General features: G+C 43.7%; 2 protein-coding genes across 4 annotated transcripts in view; one reads left to right on the forward strand and one right to left on the reverse strand.

The window, feature by feature from the left end:
- The window catches only part of NKAIN4 (sodium/potassium transporting ATPase interacting 4), a 51,492-nt gene extending 47,489 nt beyond the window's left edge, over window positions 1-4,003 (forward strand). The window contains exon 8 of one of the 2 annotated variants that reach the window (XM_069034293.1): window positions 1,775-4,003. In XM_069034293.1, coding sequence (XP_068890394.1) covers window positions 1,775-1,784 — 10 coding nt within the window. In that variant the 3' untranslated portion in view covers window positions 1,785-4,003. The remainder of the gene's footprint in view (window positions 1-1,774) is intronic. The other variant, XM_069034296.1, reaches the window with a different exon arrangement.
- Window positions 4,004-5,616: 1,613 nt separating this feature from the next.
- On the reverse strand, window positions 5,617-13,567 carry BIRC7 (baculoviral IAP repeat containing 7). 2 transcript variants are annotated; one of them, XM_069034374.1, is made up of 8 exons: window positions 13,395-13,566; window positions 11,179-11,707; window positions 10,061-10,160; window positions 9,393-9,474; window positions 9,264-9,309; window positions 8,133-8,351; window positions 7,183-7,248; window positions 5,617-6,751 (listed from the first exon to the last, which is right to left on the reverse strand). In XM_069034374.1, exons 1-8 carry the CDS (start codon window positions 13,428-13,430, stop codon window positions 6,549-6,551), a joined length of 1,281 nt encoding a protein of 426 aa, XP_068890475.1. In that variant the 5' UTR covers window positions 13,431-13,566; the 3' UTR covers window positions 5,617-6,548. The 2 variants fall into 2 exon arrangements, with proteins under 2 accessions (XP_068890475.1, XP_068890476.1); XM_069034375.1 differs by lacking the exon at window positions 8,133-8,351 and having other exon boundaries at window positions 13,395-13,567.
- Window positions 13,568-14,036: the final 469 nt, after the last annotated feature.

Here is a 14,036-nt window from a genome sequence, read left to right on the forward strand (position 1 = left end):
ACTTACCCAAAAGATAGCAAATCACTTCTTGAAAGCCAGAGTTACTCACCTGAGGCTAAATGAGAATATTTCCAGTGAGTTTTTAGGAAGGAAGGGTTGAACTCTTCCCCCTCCCTCAGCTGAAGCTCAAGTTCAGGTTGTGCCTGCTGGTGCCACTGTCTCCCTTTGTGCTGCACAGCACAGGACCTCAGCTCTGGGTTGCTTTTCTTCTTGTTTGTTCATTTGTAGTAACAGAATTCTCATCACTTGAGGCACAAAAGCGTTTTTGCACCGATAACTGTGGAAGTGTTGGCCAAGCCAGCTTTGGCATTCCTCACTCAAGCTGTTCTCTCCGAGCCCCCTGCACTACCTGCCAAGTGCCCAGAGCATCCTGAGCCTTTGTCAGCACCTCCTGCCTGCTGAATCCTTTCAGTCTCCTGACATCATTCTCCAAATTTGTTTTGTAAAGCAGCACTGTGCAATCTCAATTATAAAGCAGAATAGCCTCAAAGTGTGATTTTGTACACAGGGTAGTGCTAAATCAGGAACCTGCTGGATGACAGGAGGTACCCTCTGTTTATTTAAAGGTACAGAGATGAGCACTGGATCTTCCTGCCTTTTAAAACTGTGTTTGTAAGGCCAAGCAGTGAACTGCACAGCTGTGAGTTTCCAGCCCCTGACACTGATCTGGCACCTCAAGTACTGCATCACATTAGGGCCTTAAAAGCTTTAATTTTAGTCATGTAGCCAGATTTTATGGACTTTCCTTTCCTCAGATCTACCAGTGGAAAGGGCCCTGTGTTAACACAGGGTGTGACTTTTATCAGATGGAGACCTCAGTATTGACAAGGCAGCAACAGGAGGCATTGGTTAATTGGGGGATCTGAGGCTCCAGTTGCTCAGTTTTATGGTCCCTAATCAATCTTTTGTGGGGCACTGTCTGCTGGCCACAGGCATGAAGCAGCTGTGAGCATTAAAGGACTTGCCCCCATACAACCATCATCCCTTACTGGCTTAAAGTGGGTTCTTCAATACACCAAGATGTACAAGTACACAAATAACATTGAGTCAAAAAGTCAAAATCCAAGACTGAAACACTGGAGTACGGAGGGGGAGGAAAACTCCTTTAGAATTGTTTTCCCACCTATCCCCTCCCAACTTTGACAACCAGAATAATTTACAAAGGAAACTTAAACAGGAAAAAAAATACCACTTTTTTTCTGAGGAGAAAAAAAACCCACAAAACAAAACACTTCTGCTTCTCTTTCTAGGTAGACTTTTTCCCAAACAAACAACATGAATTTGCAAACTCTTTTGATCATCCTGAAGCTGCATGTGTAAGAGGTGATGTTTCAGCCAAAGCATTCACTCACCTTTACTGCTGGCTCCAAAACTAGATCTGCTTATCCTGCTGCACCTACACAAAAAGCACATCACTGCAATTTCAAGCAGCTCTTTTATCCTAGAGATGACCCTTAGCTTTTTAAGTTCCTAACCAAATTTTATGCAGCTCCAAATGCTGAGGATCCATAGATCTAACACTTGAGCCTAACTGCAGCATATTCAGGTCTGACATATGCATAGCATTCTTTCCAGGCTAGAAGACTACTTAACCACATTACTTCTGAGCTCTCAATCCTATTCCTCATCTGTAGTCAATTATATTTAAAAGTCCAGAAGACGAAAGAAAAAAAACTGTCTTCATTATTTCCACACCCTTTCTGTTACATGAAGAAAGCAATTGAGTACTTGCTCCACACTCACATCCTGCCTTCACCTTTTCCCCCTCTTACAGGCCTGCGTAAGTGAAGAGGAGCCAGAGGATGGATAAACCTTGCACTCCACCAAAGGTGCTGCAGGAAACAGTCCCCTGGGGCCTGGATCTTTGGCAGAGGAAATGCAGGATGGTGAACTCCATTCCATTTTTTTGGTCCTTGTCTTCTTTTCAAATGCAATGAATGTACATCAAAGAATGGCCACACAGTTGGTTTTTAATTCTCCAAGTGCCCTGACGAACCTTTCCTACCACAGTCTGCTGGTACTGGCCCAGAAATGGCACAGGCCTGAAGACCTCTGGCAGAACAAGTTCACCAAGAGCCTCTCTCAAGAGCTACAGTTGAAGTTGGAGCTGCTTCCTTGCGCCATGGATCCAGAAAGAAGGAAGCACTGCATAACACCCTGGGACATTTCATATGTTCTGTAGTTAGTTTCCTCCCCTTTTTCTGAACAGAGCCTCAATCCCCTAACACAACTTCATCTCCTCCCTGCCTGTATAAAACTAGGTGGGGGCTTTTTACACTTGAGTTACTTAGGCATTGTTGGGTTTTAAGTTATAGATGAGAACTCTTCCCTTCCTCCTCCCCAACCACCCAGGACTCCCTTGCTCATTCTCTGTAGACATGGCAGTAGGCATTTGTCCTGGAATTCAGTGCTCTGTGGCCTAACTCCTGTAATGCTGAACAGCTGAAAACTTCTTCACTCAGCAGGGAGCTTCACCCCACTGCAACCAGCCAAGCCATTCCTGGAGCAGCTGTAGCTTACTCTGGGTCTGCCCAGCTACATTAAATTAACCCTGGTGTAGCCACATATGCAGCTGAATCCTGCTGCAGGACCCTGGAAAAGGCTCAGTTCCTCATGGATCAGAGGTGGGTTTGCGCCTGCCTTCTTCACCTAGAGCCACACCTATTCCATGGTAACATCGAGATGGAAGAATTTCATCTGTGACAGGTTTTTCAAGGGGGGGGAAAGGGGCTGAAGGGGGAATGCGAGTGTAATAAAGTTGCATTAATGAGCTGCAGCAATTAATTAAAAAAACAACAAAACCAAGTCAGTTTTGTTTGCTGTGTCTCCCAGCATGTTAAGTGTCAAAAGCAGAGGAGGAGCACTTGTCAGCCAGCCCTAGCATTTTTGGGCTGCTACTTCCAAGTGCTGTTGTAATTCATTATTGACTTGCCTAATCTTCTTGAGATTACTTGGCATTTTTAGAGAAATGCTTTTCAGAAGGGTCAAGCTAGAAGCCATGCTAGGGAGAAGTGTGAGGGAAGAATTAAGAAAAAAATAAAAACATTAAGTGCTAAATCTCTTTTTTGTCTCATTCCAAGGGGCCCAGGAAGCAAAATACTTTTTTATAAACCCAAATGTATAAGCATTAAGAGTATTTTTTGCTTCTGTGTGACTTCTATTCCAGATACCCAAACATCCTGAGTTTTGCTTGGGTGCAGCTGCAACTAAAAATGTTGTTTTCTGTAGGGTGTTTTTTCCCCTTCTTTTAGCCACCAAAAGCCACAGCTTCTGACTGAGCAAAACAGACAACTAGTTTCATCCTAGTTTAGTAACTCAAAGAAAAAAGCTCAACCCTGACAGCTCTGCCTGACAAAACACAACTACCTCCCTTATTAGTAATATTGTGTCACTACCAAGTTAAGAAATATCAGTGAAACACAAGCTACTCTCCATTTTGAGATCCCACACAGCAGTGTGCACACACCATTAACACTTTCTCTACCTCTCCTTTATTCACTTCCTTTCTGTATCACACTCATTCCTGCCTGCCCACCTGATGTTCCCGGGAGAGGCAGGGAAACAAAAAGGAAAAGAATACACATTCTCTAGTCAATGAGATTTTCCCATGAAAGATTTCATTTGTTTGGGGCTTTTTAAATTAATCTTTTCTCAGAAAGCACTGACTTCACACTTTTTGGTTTAATGTGATTTCTTTTCCTCAGAGAGAATATTATCAATCAGATACCAGGAGGTACTAAAATTCAACACAGATGGTAGAAAAATAACAGTTTCAGCTCTGAACAGGTGAAACACTTCACTGGTAGTTTCAGGAAGCAATTCTTTTAGGTGGCAATAAGAGGGAACTTCTGGAATTATTTTGAGGTCTGCATGTTTTTAACACTACACCTCTCCAACTGACCAAGCCCTGATGCCACTTTCACCAATAAAACTGCTCAAAACCACTTGCCAAGTACTCTAAAGAGATAAAGCATCAAACTCTGCACTTAACAGCATTGCCCCTTGGCTTTAACACACACTGGTAAAGATCAACTAAATAAAAGTGGGATGACTGAGTAGCTTCAGAACTACCATTCAATTGCCTGTGTTCATTGTAGCATAAAGCACCAATTAACAGGAGTAAAACAAACACCAAGCCCATATTCAGGTAAGCCTATAATATGCAGTCCCAGTGACTGCCATTAATCATAAGAAAAAAAAAAATATCAGTCTGAGAAGAAACAAAGCTACCCAGGGTCATATTCCACACTTAATTACCTCCTCCAGTTTTCATTAGCAAAGCCATTCATCCTCGTGCTCTGAGAACTCCTGCTTCTGCTCTGTGCTAGACCCACTCCAAGTACCACAAGGTGACACAGTGACCCTCTGTTCTGTGAGGGCACAGAGTGCCAGTCCACCCCATCCCATCTCCAGCCTGATCCAGGAGCAGGGAGCAGCTGAAGGTGGTGCTCAGGTGCGTTCCCTTATCTCCCTCTGTTGGGGACAGACATCCCTGGAGATGTTTCTTGAACAGCATGGTACCTCTTTCTGAAGGGACATTTCCCCACAGAAAAAAAACCCAGCTCCTCCCTTCCTGATGTGGAAAAGCCACAATTTTCAGTGTTCAGTAGGAGAAACCCCAGAAATAGCTGGTCCATTTCCAGCCTTGCTTAGTTTCCAGTGACACTGAGATGAGTTTGGGAGGAAATAACACTGCTCCAGTACTGAGCTGCTGTTTTCCCTTCTCAGATTAGCACATCTATTTAAACTATACACTTTTGCTGTATTTATAGAGGCAAAACAAAGCCAGTGATATCTTGAACCCAGACAACACCTTATTTGGCATGGTGGTGACATTCTGCTCCCTAGGAAAGCTGCTGGGTCTGGCAGAGACCCAACCAATTCCTCCAAGAGTTGCAGAGTTTAAACCACTCAACTTGCAATTTCTCTCAGCTTTACCAAGAACTAATATTCCCTTCTGAAGCAGGGATGAAGAGAGCTGCCCTCCCATGTGATCCACATAGATAACTGACACCTTACTCATAGGCAAGCCCATAAGCCTGTTAGTAACCAGAGCTGGAACCAAAGAGAAGCAGTTCCAGAGCCACAGACTAAAGAGCCACCCACCAAAACTCTGCAAAGGGTTCAGATGCAGAATTATTCCCCATTTGCACAGTTTCATGTATCAGATCCTTGTTCTCCTGCATCCTTATCTCTTCTTTTGCAGTTTAAGATAACCTGGACAAGCCAGATTCTTCCCTGTGAGGCCCTGGCACAGGGTGCCCAGAAAAGCTGTGGCTGCCCCATCCCGGGAAGTGTCCAAGGTGGGGCTGGACAGGGCTTGGAGCAACCTGGGATAGTGGAAGGTATTCCTAGCCATGGCAGGGGGGTTGAAATGAGATGAGCTTTAAGGTCCCTTCCAAGCCAAACCATCTGAAGGCTCTATGACCCATGTGCTGTCTGGTGAATTCCAAAGGAAATTAGTGGATGGTGAGAACAGTTGGTTTTCTTACTCATGCCCATGCAGCACTGAAGGACAGATGTGATTTACAGCCTAATGTCACTAACATCTTAGGACACCATCACAGCCCTCCCCTCATAGGGGATTGTACTAGTCAGATACTCAGGCCTACTAAATTAAACAAAGGAAAAAATTTATTCCATGAAAAAGAACAGTTTATTTTTAAAAACATATTTCCTTTCCCATTCAGTTAACAAGGGATACTGTGGATGTAACTTACTCTTTTTGGCTACATGATAGAATATTCCATTTTAAATAAGAATCACCAGTTTAGCCAGAAAAGAGACGGTCTAAAAAGGTGTGTTTCCAGAGCTGTTTTCTAGTAGGATAGTACCCAACAGCCAGGGAAGAGCTCCATAAGAAGCTTCTAGGAGACCATTCAGTGACCCTGAGCAAAGAGCCTTCACCTGGGGAGGTCAGCTGAGAGCAGAGAGGTTGGAGAGTCAGGCCAGGCTTTTCCACTTAGTTATGCAAATTTGAGTATTACTGAAACATTTCATCAGTTGTCAAAGATTCAACAAAAAGGGGAGAAAAAGGTAGATTCTCCTTCCCCTACAACACATTGCTGCTGAGTATTGTAGTCTCAATGGAATGCATTTTGCACAAAAAATACTCCCATTTTCAATCAAACTTCCTGAAGGAATCCCTAGCAGAATAATTTCTTGACAACTGCTAAGTGAGTGAGAGAACCAGAGAGTCGGCTAAAAACAGCCTTTGATTTCAACACAGCGAGCAAAGAGTCACTTGAGAACACAAAAATGTGGAGAAGGAGAATCTCTGTCAACAACAGCCTCATTTTGGAGGACAAAAGAACCCAGCAGAGTTTTCCTGGAGTAGTCCTAAAGCAAGATCAGCAAGAGTACATCAAACCAGCAGCTCTTCCTAGGAACACTGTGCATGGGAGGCACATTTAGTGAGTTTTCACACTTGTGCCAAACTACCCTGCAAATAAGAATGCTCCACCATCAAACCCTTTACTTATTTCCTCCCTCTGCTGAGTTATGAATGAGTTGTACAGACTTATCTTTCCCCTCAGGTGCATCATGGCTCAGGACATGAAAGCTCTCACACTCCCCTGGATGACAGCTCTGCAGATGGGACACAGCCTCAAATTGAGGGCACATTCTCCACAAGCTACCAGGTGGCCACAGGGAACAAACACAACAGACACCTCTTTGTCCATGCACACTTTGCACATCCTCTCCTCTTGCAGGCGGCGGAGCTGTTCTTCTGTGCTCAGCTGAGGCTCATCTTTACCAAAAAAGAAAAAAACAAAAGCCCAAACTGTTAGTGTTGTCACAGCTCCAGAGTCCCAGTTGTGACAGCTTAGGAAGTCACACTGCAACTTGCCCACTGTTTTGTTCAGACTGTGAAGATGGCAAAAGTACCTCTTAGGCAAGTTTCATTTAAGCTGAAAAACTACAGCTATTGTAGACTGGCTTATCTACACAGGATTCAGCTTATCTACACCTGCTGGACCGAGCAGGGACACAGATCAACAGCATTTACTATGGTACATAATTATCCTGATAAACTGGATTTTTTTGTAACAGCTGCTTCACAGGGGCATTCCAATCCCTGACAAAGGGTTTCTGTGCTCAGGTACCACTCTGATACTGTTATTCTAGAACCCTCCCAATTATGCTGAAGCTCAGTGCCCCACCACTGCCAGCCCAGAGCACCTGGTTCCTTCTGCTGCACAGATCGCATTTCTTGTCTTGATGTTCCAGTCTCTCTCTGAACAGCACCTGTATAACCAGAAAAGAGGATGGCATTGAATGCTACCCCCTTTATCCCTCTCCAGACAGTGCTGTGTGAAAAGATGAAATACCCTGGACCTCAGAAGCATTTAGTTAAAAGTTTCTTTACCCAGCCTGGTGTGGCTGATGTTCTCTGTGGTGCTTCAGCAGCTATGTAAGTTCACTCCCTGCCAATGCCTGTCTGTCCATATCACATTCTCTCCTCGAGGTTGGTTTATCTATCACATCAGCTGGTCATTCCAGCTCCTATACTTCTATGTAATCAAAATTTCAGGTTTGTGGAATTTTTTTTTTTCCATGTTAGCTACAGAAATGGCAGACCACGCTGTGGAGGCAGGAGCTTTGGAACTGCATCTTCAAGTAAACTTCACTTGGCAAACAGGCTTCACAAAACAGATAACACAAGATAGAAGTTAAGGAAAATACATACTATCTAGACAAAAAGCATGGCTGTTTCTCATCAAGTTATTGATCCAATTTTAAATAGGCTTGAAGTGATCATCCATCCTAGAAGCTTTGCTTCAGACAACTGCCTCTGTCTGGATCAGATGTGAATCTATGCACAAGCCTCCACATCGTGGAGCTGCTGGTTACTGCAGCTCTGAGGGCAGCAGGAAACACCAGGGACGTTCCCACCACAGCTCAGTGCAGGCAGATACAGCCACTGATATCCCAGTAACCACAGCTTCTCCAGGTTTCTTTAAATCAGAACCCCATTGCTCAGGCTCCCAAGGGAAGGCAGGTTTGGGGACATTACTCCTCTTAATTTCAGCCTGGGCAGAGTGAAGGCAGACCCTCAAGACACTCCCAGCAGTGCTCCAGATGCAATGAGGAAGAGGTTAAACCCCAGCCCAGGTGTGAGTCAGGCCTACCTCTGCTTCTTCCTGCACTGCTGCTGGCCCCCCCACCTGACTGCAGCAGGTCTGAGATCAGCTCAGACTCAGACAGGTAGAAAGTCCCAGTCAGCCCAAATTTATTCTCCACCAGGATTGCCACCCAGGTGGGGTCAAAGCCCATCTGCAGGACATTCTGCACTATGGCACTCTGATCCTCAGAAGGATGAGCCAGCAATTTCCAATCTCTCAGAGGATCTGTAAAGCAGTGAACAGATACTTTACCAAAAAGGCAGAGCTTTGGGCAAAAAGTGTGCCATTCCTTGACGGCATTCTACATAAAATGGCATTAATATATTCTAGAACACTCCTCAAGCTATCCATATAGCCAGATTAACATCCACATTTATTTTTTACTTCAAATCATAATTCACAAGAAAGTTAATCAAAACTAATTTCATAAAAGCCCAGACACTTATTTTGGATGGTTTATTTTACTTTATCACTGAACATAGTCTCCAGTGTTTGGCATCAGCCCAGAATCCTTATCTTTGTTTTCACATCCCAGAACAGAAGCCTCAGAACCGCTTTCATGAACATCAAGTGGAACATCCCAATTAAGGCCTCTCCTACCTTAACCATTCATCAGTAACAACAGGAGCAGGAAATTCAGCTGGCAATCTCTTCAAAGGCTCAAGTCTTGCTTAAGCTTATGGGAGCCAAATTTCACCTACTTACATTTCTGGGAGCAACTGATAAATGGGAATAATCCCTAGGATCAACACTTCCATGAATGCCTAGACCCTCCACTGTTCTCTGGTTTCTTATCAAGCCTGTTTAAAATGTTGTAGTGAAAGACTTTACAGACAGACATCAACAGCAAGAGCATGCAAAAGCCAAAGGTAAATTAGGCAAGCACTCAAAATTCACACGATCTCTAGACTAGCTAAGTATCTCTGGTCTTAGACTAAGAGCTCTCACTAGAACAAGTAACTTTGTTTCTTGAGCTAGAGACCATTTCCTAAAACCAAAGCGAAACAGCTGCTAGAATATCAAAACATCTCACAAACACCCTGTCTACAGAGGGCACAGGAGCTGGGGTGGGATGATGGAACTCAGACTGCACCAAGTTCACCAGAAGATAAAACACCATGGAATTACTGCACTGACCTTGGGAAGGAGAGGAGTCTTGCTCAGTCTGATCCCAGGAATGCCTCTGAAAATGACACAAAAAAGTGTGTTCAAAACTCCACCATCTACCAAACCTAATCCACTACACACAAAATATTCATGACTCACTGGAGCCAGCAGGGTGGTAGAAAAGGTTGCCTGAACGCTGCTAACAAATTCTCTCCCCCTTGAGTGCAGTAAAAATTCACACCTATGATCAGAAAGGTTTAAATACATTAGTACAGGATCTCCCAAGTGAAGCTAGCAGTAGTAGTTTGAATTTTAGAAGAAAAGAGTGCTATGAGCAATAAGCAAACCGCTATATATCCATTAAAGACAGGGTTTCTCCTGCCCACCCCTTGCACAAAGGCTGAAAAGTAAGAAGATCATGATCCCTCCTCCCCCTTAATTCAGTCTTCATTTTGGCCCAGGATGAGCTCAGTTGTAACATGCTTTAGAATAGACCACAGGAACTCTGATGAGAGAGCAGTTCACAGGAAGAAACAAGAACTGCTGCAGAAACCTAAAGCTTACAGTACATTTCTTCTAGTACCTCAGAGTAGGAGAAATGAAAGCTCTTCTTTGATGTCAAAGAAAGTTATTTTAATTGAACTCTTAGAAGGTGAAATCTCAGGTCTGAACTGTGCCATTCCACCTGAACTTGAGCATCTTATTTTGCTTTTAAGGTGAGAGAATCCCAATATTTCTATCCTATGAAAGAAATCTGTCAGTGTGAAATGCACGACCTATCTTTTGGCCTTGCTATGAGGGGTATTTGTTAACCAAGACTGACTTACTCTGGATACCATTTGGCATGTTCCCTCCAAGGATCATCTCCAAAGGACCAGCTCCTCACACCTCCATCACAGTAAAAACACCTCACTACATCTCCTTGTCCTGAAAGAGAGATCAAGAGATTGTTTGATATCTGAGACACTACATGCCCTACACTAACCCTCACTAACTGGGTGAGAACCTGGGGCAAGACTCAGCACAAAACACAGGCTTTGGACAGAAGAGATGAACACATGACAATTTACCAACACTGTGCACATTGTACAGGGGCAGGAACTCAGTCTGAGCTCCCAGAGCTGCAGCTGGTTGAGCTGATTCCAGAAGGCAGTCACAAGCTCACAGGCAGCATCTATGGGAGCAGCTGAGCTGCCATGCACAGCCCCCCCATCCAACCCCCCTGCCTGCATTTAGAGCAGAGCTGTAATTAGTTGTACCTGTGAACACATTTTGCTCACTAACCACAATCTACCATAGCACAAGTATTTCCTCTGACTGGTCAATTCAGAGATGAGTATTTCTTCAAACCTATTACCTAACCAGCAAAGCATTCTCAGAGGGAAACAATAACATTATATTGATATTCACATACACATGATTACAAGAAATATTACAAGTTTTCCTAAAAAAAAAAAGTATCTTATTTCTGTATTTCAAATCAAGTGTTCTTAGAACAACAAGCCAGATGTGCTGACTCCATACAGCTTTCACTCAGATTTGGGGTTTTGAGAAGAAAAGGCTTCAGTGCAAGACAGAGCCTATGCAAAACATGACAAACCAAGCTTCTCAAGTCCTTTTAGCAGTGCAAGGAATAAATTACACTCAATGGATCTTCAAGCACACACTTTTCTGTCAGTAAAACATCTGTTTAAAACACACCACCTTTTCCACTCCTGCTGGCAGGGGAGTTTATGTACTAGTGACCCCTCAGTACCCAAACAGGAGTTAAACGTTGAAACAAACTGTGCACAAGCAGCAAGTGAAACAGCACAGGCACAAGGAAGGATGTGGTTTTTAACTACAACACACACACTCACAGGTATTTATAAGACCAATAACACACAGTGAAACGTTCAGAAGTTTAGGTGAGTAAGAGTTAAGGACACTTCTCCAGAGTACCCACCTGTGTAAAAGAACCCTGCTCTAGCCAGTTGCTCTGGATGCATGTGGGAATTTTGAGGCCAGTTCTCAAATGTAGACAGTCTCATCTCCTCTGTGACCATCTCGGGGTATTCTGGCTCATTGGGCAGGGCTGTCTCCTCACTGACTATCCCCTGCAAGAGACTCAGGAACTGCCCATCCACAGTGTCAAAGATCTCCTGCAGGGACAGCACCTCCTGGTTCCCAACATCCTCACCGCAGATGTATTTACAGGAAGGGAAGAATTTCATGTGCTCTATTATGGGGCAATCAATAGGTCTCCAGTCCTTCAGGACACCACCACAGCAAAAACACTGCACTTCATCCCTGGGGCCCACGTAGAAAAACCCAGCCTTGGCCAGATCCCGGGCAGACACAGGGGCAGTGCGGGGCCACTGCTGGAAAGTCCTCAGTCTCATTGCCATGTTCCTCATGCTGGAATCAAAGAGCTGGCAGTGAGCACCCCTGGGCTCCGGCTGCTCTGCTGCTGCTGCATCCCCCATGGCCGTGCTCTGAAAGAGAGGATGGGAGAACCCAGAGCAGTCAGCTGCATTCCCAGCACCAGGCAGCACTCATCCCGCCTTATTATTCCTCATCCCCACGCACATTCCAGAAAGCTTCTGCTATCAACAAAGCCCAGCTTGTTTCAGAATTGCAGCCCAGCCACAGACCTTGTGCTTCTGCACTTTGCTGTCGAACTTTTGCTGAGCACTCACTGGTGCCTGATGGGAAGAGCCCAGCACTTTCCAAGCCCCTCTGCCAATTTACAGGAAAGATGGAACAGAGAGAGGAGGGCAAAACCTGTGCCATCTCCCAAGCTGAACCAAGCCAGCTTTTGGCATCTGGTCTGCAAGATTAATCCCCAGCCATTTTGCTCAGCCTTTAAACTAACACTAGAAAGGCTCTGCTTTTTTATTCCCCAAACCAGGCACACCATAAAACAGAGAACAGCCACACCCAAACAAATGTCTCAATCTCGCATTTACAGCCAAACACCAGGCAAAACATCAGTAGATTTTTTGTGACCTTATTGTTATGATTATTAAGCACTGAATATCCAGAAAGAGCTCTATAAAAGAGAACCTTTCCAAGCCTAAAATAATTAGGTGCAGTTTCTATGAGGTGGTGTCCTTAAATCAAGAATTTTCTAGTTTTTGTCATTTTCTGCTCTGTCCTCCTTCTGCACAAGAGTAAGAGTGAAATTAAAGAAATTACCAGTGCCTGATTATCCAAGCTCTCATCTTGCTTAAGTAACAGCCCTTCCCTGGGTGATTAAGCTGAACTGCAACTCAGCCACTGTGTCCAACACTTTCCCTATGGCTGGCAAAGACACTTTCAAACAGCCTTACAACGACACAACTGAGAACCAGGAACAAGTTAATTCCTTTGGAGCGAAGTTCCTACAAAATGTAACTAAGTTAAAGGTGCAAAACCCAGCTTGCTCAGCCACAGGCCTCTCAAAACAAAAGGCAGCAAGGAAGAAAAAGCTCATTAGCAACCAGAATTTCATTCTATAATGACAGTGACAGAAACCAGAGTTGGAGGGAAAAGCTCTAAAAGTGTCTTTCAGAAACTGTGCTTTATTTAATACAATAAAGAAGTTACTCAAGAACTATGCCACTGCTATAAAGAAAAATCCAAAGCCATTAGTCACTGATGCCCAGCAGAATTTGCAAGCTAAGCAAACTGAGGAGCAGACAGATTATTTGCCTTCACAGCAGATTTTGCTCCCAGAACACAGAAGCTTGTTCACCAGGCACAGCTCCCCAATCAGTGCTGTTCCCATCTTGGGCCCTAACAAAACAAAAGCTATAACTCTTAAGCTACAACAAATTCTGGGTTTCACAGAGATGATGACCAGCTTGTCTTAGCCTCCCTCCACCTAGAAAGCCCTTGAGACCAAGCTTCATAGCTTTTGCTTTGAGGTGCAACATAGGAGAATATACTTAACTTTTGCTTATTAAGAAGCCCATTATAGTGTATCTGCACATTCATATGCTCAGCAGAAGACTCATTAACTTTACTAACAAGACTCCCCAAACCAAATTCAAATTTTAAATAGCTATAATACCACTAAAAATTAATGTTCTTTCACAACCTGCTACTTACATAGTAATACAAAGCCAAAGCAACATTGCAGCTCATGCCATCAATTAACACAATAAAAATAAAACTACTTTTAAAAAAAACCAACTTTACCTGAAGCAAACGAACAAAAACCCAGAAGGCTTCCATGAATTAAAACTCTCTCAACACTACAAGCTCCACACAAAAATCTTCTGTCCTCAGAAGCCTCTCCCAATGGAGAAACACCACCAACCTCCCTCAGAGGCCATTTATAATGCTTAGTTGCCCCCAATTGGTTGGGTTTGGGCTGAAGTTCTCTATTGGCTAATGACTCCAAATTTCATCTTTATAAATAGGAGTCAGGAGGCAAAAGTTAGCCTCAAATTTTCTCTAGAAAACAGCTGATCTTGTTAAAACTTAGTCTAGTGCCAGGTGTGACATCCTGATTCCTATGATACAATGGCTGTTGCCTCCCTATTTTGCTGTGACTGTAATAACAGTATTTCTGCATCTTTTCAGCTTGTTTTCACATGTGGTTTGCACCTGACATTTCTTAAGAAAATGTACTGTAAAATTAGCAGATAAATAGCAACAAGAATTTTCTCCAGACAGCTTGAACAGATTGCATTTCCCTTACTTTAGGAATTAAGTCTTTTTCTACAATCGCATTTTCACAACTTGAAATCCTCCCATTCTTTTGCCTTCCTGTGGCCACAATTCCACAAAATGGAAGATTTTAAGGATAGTTTTGAAAGGTGCAATTACTTGAAAATG

This window comes from Aphelocoma coerulescens, chromosome 20 (genome assembly GCF_041296385.1).
Source record: "Aphelocoma coerulescens isolate FSJ_1873_10779 chromosome 20, UR_Acoe_1.0, whole genome shotgun sequence".
NCBI classification, from domain to species: Eukaryota; Metazoa; Chordata; class Aves; order Passeriformes; family Corvidae; genus Aphelocoma; species Aphelocoma coerulescens.